General features: G+C 48.4%; 8 protein-coding genes across 8 annotated transcripts, besides 29 other annotated features; all 8 read right to left on the reverse strand.

Moving 5' to 3' along the window:
* Window positions 1-1,590: a sequence feature (heterozygous, Esmeraldo-like haplotype).
* Window positions 206-252: a sequence feature (A-rich).
* Window positions 320-399: a sequence feature (A-rich).
* Window positions 419-448: a microsatellite.
* Window positions 511-541: a microsatellite.
* Window positions 551-583: a repeat region.
* Window positions 626-681: a microsatellite.
* Window positions 836-871: a sequence feature (A-rich).
* Window positions 1,016-1,067: a microsatellite.
* Window positions 1,121-1,177: a microsatellite.
* Window positions 1,302-1,349: a sequence feature (A-rich).
* Tc00.1047053507089.30 (hypothetical protein, conserved) lies at window positions 1,543-2,898 on the reverse strand (the record flags this gene model as incomplete). Its single annotated transcript, XM_813678.1, has 1 exon — window positions 1,543-2,898. One exon carries the CDS (start codon window positions 2,896-2,898, stop codon window positions 1,543-1,545), a length of 1,356 nt encoding a protein of 451 aa, XP_818771.1.
* Window positions 1,591-2,486: a sequence feature (areas merged during assembly that could not be assigned to a particular haplotype. This can correspond to areas where the two haplotypes were merged or to regions with more than two copies in the genome that were merged during assembly.).
* Window positions 1,800-1,854: a microsatellite.
* Window positions 2,487-19,474: part of a sequence feature (heterozygous, Esmeraldo-like haplotype) that runs on past the window's edge.
* Window positions 3,011-3,037: a microsatellite.
* Window positions 3,431-3,457: a microsatellite.
* Window positions 3,467-3,525: a sequence feature (T-rich).
* Window positions 3,703-3,731: a sequence feature (AT_rich).
* Window positions 4,191-4,229: a sequence feature (AT_rich).
* Window positions 4,323-4,346: a microsatellite.
* Window positions 4,525-4,545: a microsatellite.
* Window positions 4,666-5,904, reverse strand: Tc00.1047053507089.40 (CMP-sialic acid transporter, putative; the record flags this gene model as incomplete). Its single annotated transcript, XM_813679.1, has 1 exon — window positions 4,666-5,904. The coding sequence occupies one exon, from the start codon at window positions 5,902-5,904 to the stop codon at window positions 4,666-4,668; it is 1,239 nt and encodes a 412-aa protein (XP_818772.1).
* Window positions 6,261-6,314: a sequence feature (A-rich).
* Window positions 6,390-6,415: a microsatellite.
* Tc00.1047053507089.50 (ATP-dependent DEAD/H RNA helicase, putative) lies at window positions 6,436-8,181 on the reverse strand (the record flags this gene model as incomplete). The annotated part of the gene is made up of 1 exon (XM_813680.1): window positions 6,436-8,181. The coding sequence occupies one exon, from the start codon at window positions 8,179-8,181 to the stop codon at window positions 6,436-6,438; it is 1,746 nt and encodes a 581-aa protein (XP_818773.1).
* Window positions 8,865-8,897: a microsatellite.
* Window positions 9,207-10,931, reverse strand: Tc00.1047053507089.60 (hypothetical protein, conserved; the record flags this gene model as incomplete). The annotated part of the gene is made up of 1 exon (XM_813681.1): window positions 9,207-10,931. One exon carries the CDS (start codon window positions 10,929-10,931, stop codon window positions 9,207-9,209), a length of 1,725 nt encoding a protein of 574 aa, XP_818774.1.
* Window positions 11,183-11,203: a sequence feature (AT_rich).
* Window positions 11,258-11,330: a sequence feature (A-rich).
* Window positions 11,373-12,668, reverse strand: Tc00.1047053507089.70 (RNA-binding protein, putative; the record flags this gene model as incomplete). The annotated part of the gene is made up of 1 exon (XM_813682.1): window positions 11,373-12,668. The coding sequence occupies one exon, from the start codon at window positions 12,666-12,668 to the stop codon at window positions 11,373-11,375; it is 1,296 nt and encodes a 431-aa protein (XP_818775.1).
* On the reverse strand, window positions 12,984-13,820 carry Tc00.1047053507089.80 (exosome-associated protein 2, putative; the record flags this gene model as incomplete). Its single annotated transcript, XM_813683.1, has 1 exon — window positions 12,984-13,820. One exon carries the CDS (start codon window positions 13,818-13,820, stop codon window positions 12,984-12,986), a length of 837 nt encoding a protein of 278 aa, XP_818776.1.
* Window positions 14,352-14,376: a microsatellite.
* Tc00.1047053507089.90 (hypothetical protein, conserved) lies at window positions 14,451-16,373 on the reverse strand (the record flags this gene model as incomplete). Its single annotated transcript, XM_813684.1, has 1 exon — window positions 14,451-16,373. The coding sequence occupies one exon, from the start codon at window positions 16,371-16,373 to the stop codon at window positions 14,451-14,453; it is 1,923 nt and encodes a 640-aa protein (XP_818777.1).
* Window positions 16,692-16,720: a microsatellite.
* Window positions 17,506-17,526: a sequence feature (AT_rich).
* Window positions 17,554-19,389, reverse strand: Tc00.1047053507089.100 (hypothetical protein, conserved; the record flags this gene model as incomplete). The annotated part of the gene is made up of 1 exon (XM_813685.1): window positions 17,554-19,389. One exon carries the CDS (start codon window positions 19,387-19,389, stop codon window positions 17,554-17,556), a length of 1,836 nt encoding a protein of 611 aa, XP_818778.1.

The raw sequence follows: 19,474 nt of genomic DNA on the forward strand, positions 1-19,474 counted from the left end.
CCCCGCATAAATCCACCAACCGCCCACCCACCCCTTCTGCCTGTAGACTCACAAATAAAAATATTCTACAAGTACATGCACATCACATAATTTAATTCCTTCATGGGACCGTCGGGGAAAAAAAAGAAGTTCCACCTCAAAGACTGAACGCATTCGTCCCGCTACTCCCGTGGTGTCCCCCTCCTCCTCCTCCCAACACACACACAGAGAGAAAGAGAGAGGAAACAAAAAAAAAAAAAAAAAAGACACAAACTTTTCGTTGGATTATTCCTTCCCAAGTGAATAACCCTGCGACTCCCCACTCACGGTGGTGCAGCACCAAAAAGAAAGAAAACAACAATCATCAGGAATAGAAACAAAACAAAAACAAAATCAAAGAAAGTAATAATCATTAAAACAGTAATTTATGAACGGTACTAAAAAAAAAAAGAAAAAAAGAAAAAAAAAATGTTCTACATTCCACTGAAAAATAGTAATGACGAACAGACAGAAGGGCAATGAGAGTGAGACACACACACACAGACAGACAGACAGACAGACACATACACACAGGGAGAGAGAGGGAGAGAAAGAAAGAAAAAGACATGCCACTCTGCGCAAACATAAACACAAACATGTATAGGTGTAAATATATAAATAAATAAATAAATATAAATAAATAGATATATGGATATATAGATACATGCATACATCAATGTTTTAAATTATATACAACCACAAAAATGGAATAATAATCCAGAAACAAAAAGAAAAAAGGCATGTGAGTCATCTCACAACCCTTCGGCTCCCATCGCATACATATTTATTACATCACACACAGTCACACCAAACACACAAAAACACACAAGAAAAAGAAAAAAAAGAAAAAAAAGGACTACGAGGACTCTCCAGCTAACGATGATAAAAATCAACAAAAAGACTTCTTTGCTTCGTTCTTTCTCTCTTTCTCTTTCTCCCAATACATCCCTCCACCCACACACCCCACAGCCACCATTGCGCATGCATAAAAAACAATTAATAATAATAATAATAATAATAATAATAATAATAATAACTGGTAATAATAAATACATAACAAAGAGAAAGAAAAAGTGACAAGCATACATGTACAAATCCAGACATATATATATACAGACATATATATATATATATGTATGCATTTATTTATATTTATATAGTGTGGCGTATTTACATGCATGTCACATGCACGCGGAGGAGCCAGCGGGTCGCACTTTGAATGCGCACGGGGGGAAGTATCAGAGAAGATTGAAAGTCAAAGGCATCAGGAGACACACACATATAAAAAAAAAAAAAAAGGCATCAAAAAAAAAAAAATGAAAGAAGAAAAAGATATATATGTGCGTATTATTTTCCCCACCAAACATCCCCAGGGAAAAAGGGTGCTAAATTTTCAAAAATGAGTTCCTTCTTCTACGCACCCGCACACTACCCCGTTCCTTCAATCCCTCAACATTATCTGGTTCAAACGGTTCTTACAGACTCCCAATAGGCCTACCTGATCGCATGCTCCAATTCAAGTGTCTACATGAGAGTAAACAACACCGGTGGCAGGAGATAATCCGTCATTGAATTCACCGGAAGCACCGACTGCTGCTGGGACCCTAAATTCGAATTTTGTTGTTGGGTACCGCGATGGTGAAGTTGTTCGTAGAATGAATTAGAGGATTGAAACTGCGTCGCTGAAATTTGTGCTGTCGTACTGCTCATATATGGCGTCTGCTGCGAAGTGTACACGGAAGAAAACGGGTACCCCGCCTGCTGCGTCATAATCTGAGGACGCTGCTGCTGCTGCTGCTGCTGCTGCTGCTGCTGCTGCTGTTTCTGCGCCTGCTGTAGGTGTAAATGCGGCGGCTGCGCTGGTGACGGTGCTTGGGAAGAAAGCATGGATGGAGGTGACATGATAACCCCACCGGTTGCATGTGGAACACCCCGAGCGTCAAAGGGGAAACCAGTTGCCTGCCGAGTGTAACCGTGCATGGTGTTGGTTGAGCAATTAGCACTGGGCAAAAAACGTGGTTGAGTGCCGGTATGACTCGGACGCAGGTTAATAACATTGAGGTCCGCTGTTTGGTTGTAGGTAAAAGGTGCGGTCATCGTTGTTGCAGTTGTGTCTGTGGATGACAACGATGGTGGCATTGATGACTGCGTTGACGGCTTCAAATAAACGCGGTGAATAAAATGGCATATCCTTCCCCTCCCACATTTCTCACGCTCGTAGTGTTTGCATAATCGAAGCAGCCTGGTTGAACCATGCAACAGTGCTTCTTCACTCCCCCTTGTCTTATAGACATAATCAGAGGCTAATCGTAATCTGGCCGGGGCATCGCCGATGAATTGAGAGGAGGTCCCACTGAAGTTGCTTTGATTGATATGAAAGACGGATCCAGGTTCATGTCTTTCGTAAAGGGCTTCCGCCATGGAGTGAATGGGAGTCGACCAGTGCACTTGAATGGCTTTCACCGGCCCGCCACGATGGGGAGCATTCGTCAAGACATGACGACTGTGAATAAAATCACAGAAGGAGCCGTGGGCGCAGGTGGAATTGTTGGTGTACATCTTGCACAGGTAGAATGCAAAGGTGGGAGCCCCTTTGCCCTGGTTCTTCGCCAGGTATCGCCTCGACCCGGCCGTGGGCTCAATAAGTTCCGGTGGGATGGAGAGCGTCTCCGCCTTGTCCGCGCTAAGCACATTGAAGTAGTCCCCAGGCAGGCCACTCGTGTTTCGGCTCTCCGGTCGCCTACCGCCCTCCTTTTTGCCCTCCTGCAGCACCGCAGCGATCGTGGCGTTATTTCGGTTGGAGGTAGAAGAGTTCGACGAGGCCAACTTCTCCGCGTACATGTCAGCGTGCCCCTCAAACAAACTCACCGATGCCTCCATCAGCGTCTCCTCCTCTCACAGACGACCGCTGCTGCTCCCGCAGAAAGAAATAGACAAACACACACACACACACAGAGAGAGATACAAAATCTGAAAGAGAAGGGTACAGACAGTGTGTGTGTGTGCGTGTGTATGTGTGGGTTAGGGAACCAAGCCACAAAAAGAGGAAAAACCCAAAAAAAAAAAAAAAAAGAGACAGATATATAGCTATACAACGTTGTGTGGTATCTATCTATACAGATGTGGATAGATAAGGATAATTAAAAGTATGGGAGCTTGCCGGCTGGAGTAGCGGTAGGAAAAAAAAAAAAAAAAAAACAGTGAACTTATTTGCTTCACTGCCCCTTGCCTGTAAAGAAAAGAAGAGGAAACAAATTGTATACAAATAAGATCACTGTGAATCGTGTATGCCACACGCTCACGCCCTGTCGGCCTCTTTCCCGCGCTTCTACGTGTCTGTGTATTTGTGTCTGTTTCTTTGCGTGGGGTCGACCACGAAAGAAGTCGCACTGCGGGGCGGGTGAAAGGGGCGGAAAGAAAGAAAGAAAAAAAAAAAAAACTAAATTCCTTTTTTTTTTTTTCTTTTTTCTCTCTTCTTTTTCTGTCTTGTTGTTGTTCTTTTTGTTTCGCTCTTGATTGCTGGTCGGCCCAATCCTTTCCTTCCTAGTCCCTGCACACGCAGACACGTGCATACATGAAGGGAAGAGGGAGAAAAAAAAAAAAGAAAAAAGAAGGAATGTGAGCAATGAACACAACATCATGCACAGTGAACCGCAATGACTTCCTCCCCACCTTTTCTCCTCCAATAAAAAAAAATATTTTGTTTTTTTTTTGTTTTTCCTTCGGTTCTTCACTCATGCCTCAGTAATTCCTCTCCCTCTGACTGTCTGTGTGTTATCTCCTCCTTTCCTCGGCTCACTCTTTGCCCCCACTCAGTGCGTCCGCCTCGAAGGAAAAGTTTTATTGCACCAGAAAGAAAAAAAAAAAAAACCGTCGTTTTTGCGACGCTTCAATTGCCATTTAATCCAGCGTGCATGTATGTATACATATAACTGCACCCTCCTCCGTCGGCATCTATGTCGTCGCGCATAAACTCATGCTTGTTGGTTTCCGTTTCACCCCCCGCTTCTGCTCCTCCTCCCCCTCGCCGGTACAACCACCACCACAACAACAACAACAATAGTCTTCGGTTATTGACACTTCTCCTGCCAACGTGCTTTCGGTCATGGCCGCCACGCAAAAGTATTCGGGTCGCATACGCAAGACACGCCAACAGAGCGGGAAACAGTAACAATAAATTATATCTATAAATAATATGATATAATATATATCTATACATAAAGGTGGGGGAAAGAAAAAAACGACCATCAAGTAGTGAAAATGCACAAATAAAAATAATTTGAAACACGCACACACACAAATAGATATTATATTATATTATTTTATATACAAAAACAAAAACAAAAAAGGGTGGTGTGGAGGATTAACTTCACCGAGTCCACAGAATTGCTGTCTGCACCACCTCCACGCTGAATAAAGAAAAAATCCTATAAATTGGAAAAAATATAAAAATATTCATGTATGCATGTGCATACATAAATACATATGGGGAAAGAACACGGAAGGAAAAAAAAAAAAAAAAAAAAAGGATTTCTAGCACAAACTGCCTCCTGCTCCTCCCTCCGCAAGGGACAACACGAGAAATAGAGTATAAAACCCTCCTTTTCCCCCCCCCCTCTCCCCACACACAAACACAGATATTATTGGTTAAAAGTTGTACACAACGATGGCGCCAATGGATAAGGAATTTCCAACCAAAAATGTTGCGCTCGGACAAAACGCGTACAAATAAGAGGAGCATAAACCACTCAACGCAATGGAGATCACCGCTGCAAATGTCCTCACAATATTGTCGGAGTATTTGATCACCACCGCCACCAGAAGTCCGCCAATCGCCTGCACCACTAACATCACCCAAACTAACCCGTCAAAGCCACGAAAGTAATTGCGAACGGCGTCAATAAAAGACGCATTACTGGACTCCGTGAAGCCGCCCAGAGAACCGTTCAGTGCCTGAAACACGGCAAAGCATAAGACCGAGTGAAGGGCGAGGTGCAAATTTTTAGTGGAGGTAAACAAACTCATCGAACTAGACCGGGACTTTAAAAAGGACTCCATAATAACAGATGCGGCACTGGATGTTGTCGCAGAGAGTATCGTGGCAACGATGCCAACGGTGTAATCCCCCTTAAAACTCCCCTCTGGCGACCGCTCCGCCCCTGAGGCGGTCCTGTCCCCAAGCTGCGCCACAGAGACGCCGAGTGCCAACACGACAAGAGCCACCCACTGCCGAAATAAAAAACAACGCCCGAGGAAAACTGACATGAAGACCGCCGTGATGATTATTCTTGACTGGTACGTCACCTGAAAGAGCGTCGGCTCAATGTTGGCAAGGGCCAAATAAACGCAGCAGTTCTGGAACCCGTAGAGCAGAGCTGGCAGCAGCATGCGGAAGGCACTTGGGTGAAACAACTCGGAGACAATTCCATTCTTAAACAAACGCCACCGTCCCGGAGTCTTTGATGCAGGGAATTGAAACGATGCGTCCAGCAAATTGTCTTTACAGTTTATTTCCTCACTGTTGCTTAAATAAGAGGATCTGAGTACATCGCTGTCAGTGTTGACTTTTATCGGCAGCGGCTGCATTTCGTCAAGCCTATCCAAAATCAGTTCCTTTTCATTCCTTTCAATCGCGTGTTCTCGGACGTAGCGCCACACGTCAATGACGCACCAGGCAAAGGACACAATAAACTTTATTGCCTCCTGAATCAACACTGCGTGCATCACGGCAAACCGCTCAGCGCCAGCAGCCAACTGGCGTTCCTGAGTGTAACTAATGAGCAGCACCGCCATCGCATTCTGGAACGTCAGAAACCAAAAAAAAAAGAACTGTTTTGAACAGCACGACACAACCCGCTTACAAAACCCAAAGAGGTAAATCCGCATATCAACCCCTCCACCACCAACTCTTCCTTCCCACAATCTGTCTCAGGAGCGAAAAAGATATGTGTATTTATAATATTACTTCCGCGTGTGTGCCTCCCTGCTCCGTCCCCAATTATCTCAGAGGATTTCGTCGCCCTTACGTGGAGACGGTGTCTCAAACGCAAAAACCTTCTCCAAAAGAGATGTACCCCCTCCTCTTCGCCGTTACCTGCAGGGAGAGAAGACTCACTCAAGAATATTTTCACTAATACGACTTGCCGTCGTCGTGGTTTATGGCAGGGTGAAGAAACCACACCGCGGCAATATTTTATCACTGCAGACCCAAACGGACACTATTTCACGCCACAAATATATTTAAGAAAAGGAAAAAAAGGGGAAAAAAGACAATACAAGAAGAGAGAAGGAAAAAAGCGCAGCGAGTGCCCGTCGCCTCAGTCGAGAGCACATCCAACCTCGATCCAAACGCAAAAATACACACACGGGCGAAAAAAAAAAGAAAAAAAAAAAGAAACATATATGCACGCAGGTCAACTAAAAACCAAAGGCCCGCCTTTCCTCGTCCACATCAATGGCATTGTGTCGTCGCTTGACCTTGAAGGGAATGTCCAGTGTATCGCAAAACAGACTTATTTTACGCACTGCAAAACGACTCATAATAACAATGGACACGCCACGGCCTCCAAACCTTCCCACACGTCCGCACCAATGTGCGTAATCCAGGGCAGATTGCGGGGTTGCCAAAATCATGACATGAGTGAGGTCGCCGATATCAATACCGCGCACACAAGAGGAGGCGCAAAGAATAAACTGTCGAATAGATATTGACTCTGCAGGAGATAAGTGGGAGTTGTAAGTTGTAAGTGAATTCGCATGTGTTCCGCCTTCTTTCCCCTCCCGCTGTTTACAAGACCCCTGCTGGGTGCCAATCTGCTCAACCTTGAATCGCTCATCGGGCTGGGCAGGCCTCAAAACCCGTTGGACGAAGAGGTCAACATTTCCGGAGTCCGGCAAAATCACCAGGATCTTCATCTCCCCTGTCGGTTCCGCGTTGCCCTCCATACCGTGCCCGGATTCATTTATGGCGGCCGCCAAGCACTCCCGCTGCTCCTCAAGGGTATCTGCGGTGTAGAAAAGATGTTGAATCCCATCAGGGACAATCGCCTTTGAGAGATTCCCTGTCGCATTTGCCTTCTGAGAAAAGCTTTCAATCTCGCTCTCAAAAATGCGAGACGTTTTGGACTCAAGAACGCTCTTCTTTAAAAATCGCCGCACGTGGTTGACGGTAGACCCTGCAAGAGTCGCGCTCGTAAACACCAGCTGCACCGGCGCCTGGTACTTGACAAAGCGGTAGAGCTCCTTCATCAGCAGATTCCCCGCCGCGTCAGGGCGGGTTGACGGAAGCACTTCGTCCACCTCGTCCACCACCACAAGATCAATGCTCGGCAACACCGGAGTGAGGGCGAAGGAGTGTTTCTTGCGTCCCAACGTCGCCTCACGGCAAAGAATGGACTGCTTTCGTCGCTGAAAAAACTCCCAGAAAACCTCCGGTGTCGCAACGCACACGTACGGCCGCCGGTCCGCCGACCCCACAATTTTGCCTGCCGCGTCGCGGATGAGTTCCCGCGTGAGACGCTGGTACACCACATTGGGGGACAAATCGCTGGTGGCAGAAAACACTAAACGTTCATCGGACTCATACCACCACATCTCGCGCATCCACTGCGCAATCTGACGGCACAGGTGATCATTCTGCGCAAGGAAAAGAACAGAGAAAAGTTTCATCGGCCCATCCCGCATCAGACGAGCAATAAGAGCCAAACAAAGAGCAAATGTCTTTCCAGTTCCCGTTGGGGCACAGAGCGCCACATCCTGTTGAGCATAAAAATGTTGAAGAGCACGTGCCTGAACCATCGTCAATCCCTGAAACCCACCTGCATCGTCATCTCTTTTCATAGAGGCATCACTCGGAGACTTCTCATGCGAGAAGCGTCGATGTAAATACTGCACTAGATGCGGTGGAATTCCCATTCTTTCCGGATCCAGCTTTGCGACCGGCTTCTGCGAAAGCTCCTGTAACGAACTGGTTTGCAGGGCCTCTTCATCAATGACAATGTCAGAGAGAGAGGTAACACCGCACAGCGGCTCTGGCCGCCTCGCTGTAAAGACCAAAGGCCTGCAATCAGAGGAGCGGATTTCCGTAAAATCCTTTGGAACTTCCCGAAATCGCCGCGGCAGCCGCTTTTCTTGACGCCACATTAAAGAGAAACATCGCCTCATTCGTCACCCGCAATACAAAAACACGCAACCACCGCGTGTACACAAAAAATTTGTTGGCCTTCCCCTTTTTGTTGTTGTTTTGTGTGTGTATTCGTGCTCCCTTTTCTTTGTGTACCGTCTGGCAGAGTGCCAAGAGGAGAGTCACAAGTAAAAAACAAAAAAAAAAAGTGAAAAGCCAACAATAAATCCTGGTTGAGATGCATAAAAATATCTACGTTGTTAAATTCATTACCGACATAACATCCAATTTAACAAAAATAACGCTCAACACACATGCAGATAACGGCAACCATTTTTGCCCTTCCCTCCTCTTGCATAAACACCAATAAATATATATTGAGAGAAGAGTAAATGGGACAGAGAATTTTGCCAGTCTCATCGTTCCTTTGCCCTTCCTAGAAACACAGGGACATGATCTATGCATGCATGTCACTATTTCCTACCTTGCGCTCCTCCCCCACTACTCCTCCGCCTCAGAGCTGCCGGATTCATCCACCTCCGGCTCGGTGGCATCGCTCTCCTCCGGTTCGCTGTCTTCGCTCTCCGCCACCTTATTGACGGGTTGAGCCTCCTTGCAGCGGTACTTCATAACCTCTAGTGCCGCCGGACGGTAGTAGTTGGCCCCAGAGCACGCAATACCAAGAGCGGGCATGGCTGAATCCTCGTATTTTTTGGTTCTACCCTTTTTTTTTCTTTTTTTCTTTTTTTTTTTTTTTGTGCCTTTAACGTCCTTTTTCTGGAAGTTCCACACACACGCACCCAATCGCTTGTGTTGTCTGCCTATATTTGTGATTTAGTCACCCTCGGAGAGCGTAGACCCTTTCTTTCTCTCTCTCTCTTCCTTCCTACCTCTGAGAAGCAAAACAGCGACAAGAACGTCGGAGAGAAGTGTCGCAAAAATCTTTTCGCTCCCCGTTATTGCCATTTCCCCTCCTCTCTCTCTCTCTTATCTCACTCTACACACGCACACCGGGCGCACATGCAAACAAATGCCTAAAAATGTCATCACTTTAGACAGCGTTTATTTACGGGAAAATATACAAAAACCTCTCAAACGGGATCACTGGTTGCCGAGCGGCGAGTTTTGCTGCAGAGGAAAGAAAGTCTAAACTCATCTCCATCGCACCCTGCGCCTCACGAACGCGGCCCATGCCCTCGTACGCAGCAGTATGGGTGGAGGTAGAGTCGATGGCCAATTGGAAGTAGTGTGACGCCTCAACCAGATGCGTGGTGCGGAGAGACTGTGGCTGATTTGCCTTGAGGGCTTCAAGAAGATAAAGGCGGCCCAGCTGGACATACGAATCCGCATGTGCCGTGCATACTTCAAGGGCCGTAAATAACAAGGAATGCAGCGACCTTACCTCTTGTTCATCAAGCAGAGTTCCCTGCTCCCGAATGAGCTGCTCGTCCTCAAACTCCCGCAGAACTGAAACGACGTCCCCGACACCAGCCGTCATGTGACGCTGACGAACCGTCTCCACAATTTTCTCCATTCGATCAATCTTTATTCTCACGGAACAGCAAATGAGGTCGGCATAGGCCTTGCGGTGCTCCTCCCTCGCCTCCCCCACAAACTCTAACCCCGCCCTAACCGCAATCTCTGCGATGGAGGTGCAGCCAACCTCCACCGCAACATACGCCAAAAGAGCCCAGTGACCCGCCACACGAGACGCCCCGCGGAAGCGACTGCTCCAGCATCCGTCCGCAATAACCGTCGTGCCAATATCCGGTACGAGGCGAAATTCATCAGAGTCCGCTCGCTCCGATGTGTACTGGGTCGTCGCTTGAACACGTGCCACAAGGATCGCCAGCAATTCCTCGCAACCCACACGTTTATGAAGATGAACGTCATTCGTCACATACCGCATCATTGTTAAAACAATTCCCCCTAAGATGTACTGCGGGTGCACTTGCTCTGTATGATTTGCCACTTCCAGGGCCTTATCATACTCTCCGGTAGCGGAGAATAAAAGAGAAAGAAGCACCAATGCGTTTGCATCCGCGCGGTTTTGACCCACCAACCTCTGTGCCAACGTCAAAGCACTTTGTATCTCACCGAGAAGAGCCATGAGCCACGCAAGTTTGACAAGCTGAACAAAATCCGTAGGAAATGCGTTAGCTTCTCGTGCAATAATCTCCAGTGTACCTCTCACCAGTTTCCCTGCCATTGTCTCCAGTGTGCTCCGACCCTCTCTCTCTTGCACCACATAACCAAGATAATAGCATGCCCACGCAAGGTGGGTGGTGGTTAGGGTGCAACGGTGTGCATCAACCGCCATTTCCGCTAGGCGTACACCGGCACGCAGGGAAGATACGGTTCCCCTTTTTATTCCAAGATGAGAAGCCAACATGAAAAAACGTGCTGCCAACTGTCGTTGTGGAGTGGCAATGGAAGAAACCGTTGAGCTAGCTTCTGTAGAAACCGCATCCGATGTTTCACATGTTCTGTGGCTGTCGTCGTCATCGCCTTCATACCATTTACCGCGAGGAAGAGGGCTGGATTGACTATTGAACGGCTTTTCATCCATCAGAGCCTTTGCGGTGTCCTCCAGCATCTGCAGCAGCCGCTTTAAGGGAACGTGTCGGTTCTGTAAGCAAAACATCGACACTTCCATCCACTGCTGTGCGGAAACGGGGGGTGCGAAGCTGAATGTCTCAGAGTTGCTCTCCAGGTGACGTGGGACCGTCTCCACAGCCCTCAGCGCCGTAGTCCCAGGCACCCCCCCGTGACGCTCGCCCGGCTCGGCCATTGACGAACAATTTTATTTTCCCCCCTCTTTGCCTGCACAGTACAAATGCATGCAAACACGGTAACAGTAGAATTGTTGCCTCTGTGTACCGCGTTGTTGGCTTCCTGCGCCGCAATGGGTCCCCCCCCTCGCACGGAACTCTCCTCCTCAAAATCCCCCGGAAACAGAAACACCAAATAAATACGCAAAACACACCTCGCTCCTACAAAAACAGTTAAGCACTTTCCATACACGACACGTTGAGACAAGTCAAATAATAATATAAAAAAAAACGAGTTGCAGAAAGCACTCATACAAACACTCATCCGAGCAAAGCAATAAGTGGCAAAACAACAAGAAAAAAAAAAAAAAAGGCAACAAAGAAAAGGAAGAAAGGAAACAAGAACAATACACAAAAGATTCAAGGCCGCCTTACGTTATCATTTCTCCTTTTTGATGTGGTCACACCCACCGTCTATGGTTTTCACTGACATCAAAGTCCTCCGGTAGCAGTTCGTCCGCCTGGCGAATGAGTGTTCCTTGACGCAGCGACACAATATTCAGACGATCATCCAGCACACCACTTACCAGTGTGTGATCCTTCAACACAGCACCGTTAAGTCCCTCCGACGCTGCTATCGCCTCCTCCACAGAGGCCATGCGCAGCAGCGCCGTGCCCGTGAAGGAGCCGCTTCGATCATCAATGGCAATGCGCACCTCTTCCACGCGCCCATACTCTGAAAAGGAAACACGCAGCTGATCCACTGTAAGCCAGTATGGTAAACCATCCACCACGACGTCTGGCACAAATGTGTGAAGAGGCAACGCGTTCGCGTCATCCTTTTCATCTTCTGCCTTGGTGACGTTGTCAAGATGCGCGGGAACTCCGACAACCTCCACAGGCACATCTTGCAGCACACGGTCCAAATCAGCCAGGGTATATGTGTCACAGGCGGGGTCGTGAAATGCTATAAAAGCCAGCTCGGGGTAGTACGCATTGCGTACGGCCTTAAGGGAATTGTCTGTCGAATCAACAGAAACAATAAAATCCTGCACAACGGCGGCCCTAGTTTCCGTGTGACCAGAATCTGTCATGGCCTGCTGTTGTTTTTGCTGTAACAACGTACACGATACCTGTCCGTACCGACCAAAATATCGATTCATTGTTTCTTCATTCTGTGCAGACTCGGAGACCATGCGAACAAACAGATGAGTCGTCTTCTTCGCGGAAGTCGTAGTCGCGGCAGCTAACGGTGGTCGAACATGAAACAAGAAATCCGTTGCCGATGGTTTTTCATCACTTTTAGCGGTTTTTGATTTTGGCAATGTTTTCTTTTTTTCATCCATGCTCACCACAACATCTTCTTCCTCTTCTCTCTCTACCGCTGCATCCGTAGTTGGCGAGGTGGCGCAGCCCGGTGAGACGCTTTCACCCACCACCTCTCTGGGCCTTTTTCTGGCACCGGGGGAGAGAATTGACTGCTCTCGGCAAATGGGATGAGGCGGTGAGGCCGCAAATTCAGGAAACGACAAAAAGGAAAGAATGTGGACACGCACCTCTGGTGGGCACAAAGATCCAAAGCGACGTTGTAGACACAACAGGAGCATTCTTGCGTGTTGTTTGGCAGCAGGGCTTACGCAAGAGAAGAACAGCGGAAGCAGGAAAGAGTTCTCCAAGTAGGCACTATGAAGGTGCGGAACCAGGTGGAGAAGACGCGCCAAATGGTGGTGGTGCAGATCGCGTGTGATGGCATCCATTTGGCGTTTCTTGCTCTTCCTGCTGCCACTCAACTAAGTTCTTGTGTCCGCTTTTTCAACACCCGCTCCTTCTCCTTCTGGCACCCCTTTTGCGGTCCTGAAAAGCAAAAAAGTAAAGAGGCAGCAGAAAATAGATAAATGAAATACAAATAGGCATAAAAGAATATGCAGACATACATGTCGGGTGGGGGTTAGGGGGGCAAAACGCCATAGTAACACCCCATGCCATTATCTTCCTTCCTGTCCTCCTTGTTGTTGTTCCACTGACGTCAAATTATTCGTCGTTTACTTCATTTCTCCTCAAATCCAATTCATTTACTGAGGAGGGCTGCTGGACTTGAGTATCGCCGAGCGCAGTGCTGCACCATGCGACGCAACCATGTCAATCGCGTCAGTCAAATGGGGCAAAAGAAGTGGAAACCGCCCGTGATGCAAAAAAGAGACAATTCCGTCCGTCTCATCGATTACGACCGTGAGAAGAACATCCGCCACGCTCTCCTCCGCCGCGTTGGTGTCCAGCAGGAACTGCATACTGCCTGCGGTGCCACACAGGCCAATGGTGGCGGCCACTGGAATCCTGTGAAAGCACAGGCACCTGCTTTCTACCACATCCCCACTGGGAAGGCGTGCTTTAGGAAGCGTCAAATTATGCAGAGCTGCAACAGCCGCGTGAAGAGTAGCAGCCCGGAGGCCACCATCAGCATTCATCAGAATCAGTTCCACACGCAGTACCCAGCAAGCCTCTCCGCTAATCACACAAAGCTCGGTGAGATCCAGGCAAGAGATGATGGTTGAACGAACGAAACGAGCCAATTCATGCAGCGTCCCTTCAATCTGGAATGCGCTGTAACCCGGGAAAAACGGAGCCGTAACTTCCACCGTGAGACGACCCTCCTCAGGGTGTTGTGGCGGCGGTGGGCCAAACACACCAGTGACGATACAGTTCACACATGTTCCTGTGTCGTCGGTGTATAGCGTAGACGCCAGAACGCGATTTATTTTCGTATCCTGTCGGTTTTCGTGAAGAATATGCGGAACTCGGATAGAGTCAAATGGGCGCCCGTCTAATCGTTTACTCTGAGTAAGGAGGCGAATGACATGTTGCTTGAAGGAACTGAGCTCCACAGCACCCGTAGCGGGCGGAAGTGACATGCCAAGGGCCCAACTTTCCCGTGTTGAATGATAGGCATGCCATCAGTGTTGTTCATAAGTATTTTACCGGAGTTCGTCAAAAAAAAAAAAAAGGAGGTAAAAAAAAGAGAAAATGTAAGAAGCAACACAGATGTCCGCTCGTGACTGTTTTAATCTCTCGTCTCGTTTCTTCTTTTTGTTTTTGTTGTTCATTTTTTGCCTCGTTTCACTTTCTTCCTCCATCGTTTCTTTGCCAACCGCACTCCTTCCTTGCCCAATTCCCATCAACAACAACGTTTTGGGTTCCGTGTCAGAGCATTTTTCTCTGCAGCGCACTTTTCTTTTTTCCTTTCGATTGGGGGTAGAGAGAGAGAGAGCGCTTCACCTCTCCTCCCTGCTTGTTTTCCTTCCTTTTTTTTTTTTTTTTCAACCATTGCAGCAATTATGATGATGTGGAAAACACGACACAACAAAAACGAGCTTATCCGTCTTGAACTTACATAACAGTTACTGCTATCAAAGGATTTCATGCGGTTCTGTAAACGTACATGCAAAAAAAAAAAAAAAAAAAAAAAAACAAGAGGACGGGAATAAATGACATATAGAAGCCCTTGAAAAAGGAAAAAAAAAAGAAATCTTTTTTTTTTCTTTTTACGACTGCAATTTGGTTCCACACTCCGCACAGAATCGCTGTTTTCCAGCGATAAGCTTCGCACCGCACTCAAAACAGAAACGCATTTTTGTGCCTTCAGTAGATCCATTTCCCGCCTCAGTCTCCTTCTTCCGTTGCGGGTGGGAGGGAACACTTTTTTCGGCGACATCGCCAGGAGCGGGGGGTGCTGCGGGTGGCATTTCTTCCAAGAGGACTTGTTTTTTGAGGCCAGAGCCCGTGTGTGCCTCCCAAGGCCTATCGCGTGCATTTCTCCTCTTCTCTTCATGGGCCGCAGGAGCCGTCTCTGGGTGGTGGCCCGCGGAGGCCGAATTTCGGTGATTCGATTTATTGCGCTCCAAGCATACTTCTTCATGCTTCGCTAGGCGGTTAGCGTTGAATGTTCGGTTGCAAAAGCGGCACCTTGGAAGTTCCTCCTTTTTATGCACCCCCGCATGCACGCGAGAGGCAACATTCTTGAAGCGAGAGACATTGTTCAACGGTATTTTTACAGCATGCCTCTCTGGGGGAGTGGTGTCATCCAATGCTTGGGAATCATCAAAGGGTGGGCTGGCGGCAGGAGCGGAAGCAATATGAGCAGCGGTGGCAACAGGTGCAGCGGGAGCATCGTCACGACCATCATCATCGATTGCGGATGCATCTTCTTCCACGGGAAGACTCTCAGATTTTCTTTCATCCTTCGACCCTGATGACGCAGCACAATGCTTATTGGTGTCGTTGACTTCTTTTTGGGTATCGTTCTTTTCCTCACCCACATCTACGGCGGTTCTCGGCGCCGCCTCTTCATACGCAACCAATTTTGTTGCGGTCCTTTCGGCCAGGCTTCGAGAAACTGAGCGCGTGGCACCAAATGCCGATGAGGCTGCAGAAGCAGCGCCATCACAAGCAGCCTCAGCAACAACAACAACACCATCCCCATCATCACGATCACACGTGACTCCTTGAGTGGAAATGGTTGGATTCGCACATTGCGGTATTGCTTCCGGTGAGTCTTTCTCCAATGGCTCAGAATCCTCTGCATTGCCCCATGCGGCTCTCTTAGTTTGAGTAGAGAAGACAACTTCTCGTGCACCTTTTGTCCGGGCAGCACTGGACGCCAGGGGTGTTGAGGGCTCTTTCTCCAACGGTATAGGCTGACGTGACTTTTTGCTAGGAAATGCGCCAGCAGATGCACTCTGTGCCCTTACTAGGCCCTTGTCGCCTGCAGTTTTGCCAGCGAGTGCGCGGGCCACTGGCCTCGAAGCACTCGCCGCGCCTGGTTTGCAACTACGCAGATGAACCTCCAATCGGTCTGGAAGGAATGTCCGCCCGCAGTTCTCACACTTTACGAGCATGTTCGCATTAAAGTCTTGAATCTGCGCCTCATTAAACCGATCGATTTCACTGCCCTTCAATTTTCCACTCCTACCCCTACCTCCTGCTGTCCCACCAAGAGCAACCCTTTCTTTCATCTCCTTTTCATGCGTCTCCGGGTCCACCGGTCTTGGCCCTCGCCTTGCCGGATCCATGCGCTCCCACTCAATGAGCTTCTTGAGGTGACACTGCGGTTGATGGATGCGCAAACTGGCAGAGCCAAACTGCATTCCACACAGATAACAGAAGAGAAAATTGGGGCGAGAGTTTTGTCCACTTCCCTGTGAGTTTTTCTGCTTTGTTGATGGGGGTCGATCATGCATCACCTCCTCGAGGACTTTATACAAACCACGTGCTACAATAAGGTTCGGCACAGGGCCACTGCCGCCTCGTGGTGTCGCAGCTTCGGGTGAGGTACGCGTATTTGCTCCCCGGGCGGTTCGTGGTGTCGCAGCTTCGGGTGAGGTACGCGTATTTGCTCCTCTGGCGGTTCGTGGAGTCAAAGCATGCAGTGAAGAACTTCCACCCTTGTCAATATGTTTGGAATTCATTTCTCTCTCCCCATATGATTCTTCCAGTTGTTACTGTCGTTTGATGACAGCTGCTACTCTCTCTCTCTCTCTGAGCTTTGTTTCGCCTCTGCCCCTCTTTGCCGTCGCCTCCTGTTCTTTTTTACTTCCTTCCCTGATTTGTTCCTCCGTGCGTGTTCGGACGCCCCCTTTAAAAACCTCGCGATGTGTAGAAACAGGCTAAATGCGCCCTTCTGCACCCACAACGCAAAAGAAAAAACGCAAACGCAAATAAAAAGAGAGCAAACAGCGTGTAAGTGAAGGCCGCACCGCGTACAAAAGCGCGCAGCGTGTGTGAGTAAAAAAAAAAAAAAAAGAAAGAAAGAAAAGTCTATTACTTCAGTCTCATGGCTACCGGCAGCACCAGCGAGAGTCGTGGAGAGTCAACGGGAACAAGATAAATAAAAATAAAAGAGAAAATCCCTTTTTTCTTTCCTCTTCCTTCATTCCCCCCGAATCCTTCCCCACGGCTTATAATCATACATTAAACACACGGCCCCATACATACATGCCCATTTGTTACCAATTCATTCCTTCCTTTCGTCTTTCCTCCTTCCCCACTTCCTCTGGCAGGCGATGCACACCACTCCCTCCACGTGGCGGATTAATTACTTCTCCTTTCGTCGCTGAAGAGACTTTGGGACATATGGCGTGGCGCCACCCATCATGATCAGCTCCATCTCCTCCTCCGTAAAGAGGTGCGGCTGAAACTTTTTCGGCAGCTCTTCAAATGTCTCCACAAAAGTGCCCGCCAGCACGTTACTGCTACTCTTATCGCTCGCAACGGCAGCCTTTACTCCTCCCACGCTACTAGCGCCGTTTTTAACCGCATACTTGAACTGAATAAGTGGATGGTGACGAAGCACACATGAGACACGCATCATTCTGCCTCTTTGGGGCACACAGTAAGATTTATTCGCTTCGCCGTTTGGTTATTTATTTATTCTTATTGTGAGTTGACCCTCCCTTTGTTATTGCCAGCAAATGCGAACAATAACACAGGAAGGAAGCTGTCCGCTACACACACACACATATACACAGAAAGAGACAGATAGAAAGATTGTTGGTGAGAAAAATAAACCTTGTGAACTGTCATCAAAGGGAAAAACAGAGCAAATAAAATTAAAAAAAAAAACAGGAAAAAGATAAAGATTTCATGCGATTACGATGTGGTGAATGGTGAGATCTCCAGAACAACATAACCAACCGTGGCAGCCGTCCAGGGATCAATGTCCACAATGCCGCAATCAATGCCGAGTTTAAACCGTCTTTCCATAAAAGCAGTGACGCTGCAAAGGGCATTTGCCAGCAGATAAAAATCCCCATCGGCAGTAAGCTGCAGAAAAACAATTCGCTTCAATACCAACAGGGGCCGGTCCTGCTCTAGAGATGTTATGTCATGCCTTAAAACGTGTACTGTTGCCTCAACATCCGCTTCACTGTCGAGGAGACAAAATAACATCGCAGGTCCTCCCTCTGTTGAGGAAAACGCGGCGTCAAAGCCTTTGAGATTCCATTTCCCCCGCCCATTCTCCCGATCCTCCTTCGCAATGTATACAACAGACATCGTCGACATGGATCCAAGCCACTGCGAAACGGCCGTAGCCAATAGATGTGTACTTGAAGACTGAGAAAGCGTTGATGCCTCCTCAAAAGATAAAGAGCCACCTGGATCAGGAAGCAGCAGAAGAACACCACCTCTCAAAAAATCCCCAAGGATGGAGAGCAAAACGGAGCCAACGGCCTCTAAAGACATGGCTTGGCGCCAGAGAGAAGGCGGAGAGACTTCAAGCCTCGCCACGTCCCGTGCACCAAGAATGAACGCGACTGTGCTGTGCATAAATGGCAAATTTGCCGCCGCTTTTTTACCCGAAGGACCATGAACTGCAACGCATGGCACAACCCCCACTAACTCAGCAACATCCGCCACCATCGTACATTCGACACGCTGTGGACGTGGATATAAACACGCCATGGATCCATCACTACAAACCGTAGCAATACCAAGACGCTTTGTCAGAGGCACTGCCGAAAGCACCGTATCCACGAGTTGTTGTTCCGCCAATGAAAGAAGTCCCTCGGGTTGTGAAGGAGAGCACAAAGGACCCTGTTCACCGAAGTTTGACACATCTTGGCGCAGGAGAAGCGTCACGTGGAGATCACGTTCCCACAGGCGCGTCAAGCCTTCCCGAGAATGTTGCAAAATAAAGACTGCAGAAAGACATTGCTGCACGGGTGGGGGAAGCCGTTCAGCCCACCGGTTCAAAAACAAAAGGAGTCGTTGCTGCTCCAATGTAGACAAGAAACACTCCGGCGCGCCCTTTAGGTTGGGAGAAAAACAAAATTCGCCAGTGACAGCAGGAGAACCCATTCCCTGACCCGAACTCAAGCTTTCTTCGCTGGACAGTCTCCGAAAGTAAAATTCCATCTCCCGCATTGAATGCGCCGCGACAGGAACATCAAAGGGCTCAAAAAAACGCACGGACGGTGGGGACCGCGTCAACTCTGGTTGACCGCCTCCCGCCGGGGAAGAGGAGGCAAGAGGAAGAAGAGAACTCTCAATGGTGCGGCGAAGTCGCTCTGACTTTATCTCCCTCGACGCCGCTGTCGCCAGTCCCATCCACGGGCACCGCGTACATGAGCGGGCCTCGACATGGTGGACACACGGAATGGCACGGGGACGCACCCACGCAGGCCCACACCCTCCTCGGCCACGCCACAAATAACAGTGTGCGGACTTCGGAAGCCGACGCTCCTCCACGATTTGATCAAAAAAGCGTGACGGGGCCCGAATGACATCGCCGGTGCCAACACCGTGAAGAACAACCCGCCGCTGCCGCCGCTCCTCCAGCCTTGGACTTGCTAGAGAAACAATGGAATCACATCCGTCCTCCACCATACGTTTCCCAACTATAATAACGTGCGAGGCCCTTAAACCACTTGACCGTCGTAGCGATGAGCGACGCGTCAGCTCCTCAAGTGATTTCTTTAGGCTCATTTTTTTTCTTTTTCTTTTATTTTGCCTGCACTCATCCACATTGACAATGAAAACAAATAAAAATAAAAATGCATGAATAAGAGGA

The sequence above is a fragment of the Trypanosoma cruzi genome, genomic scaffold (assembly GCF_000209065.1).
Source record: "Trypanosoma cruzi strain CL Brener 1047053517133 genomic scaffold, whole genome shotgun sequence".
NCBI lineage: Eukaryota > Euglenozoa > Kinetoplastea > Trypanosomatida > Trypanosomatidae > Trypanosoma > Trypanosoma cruzi.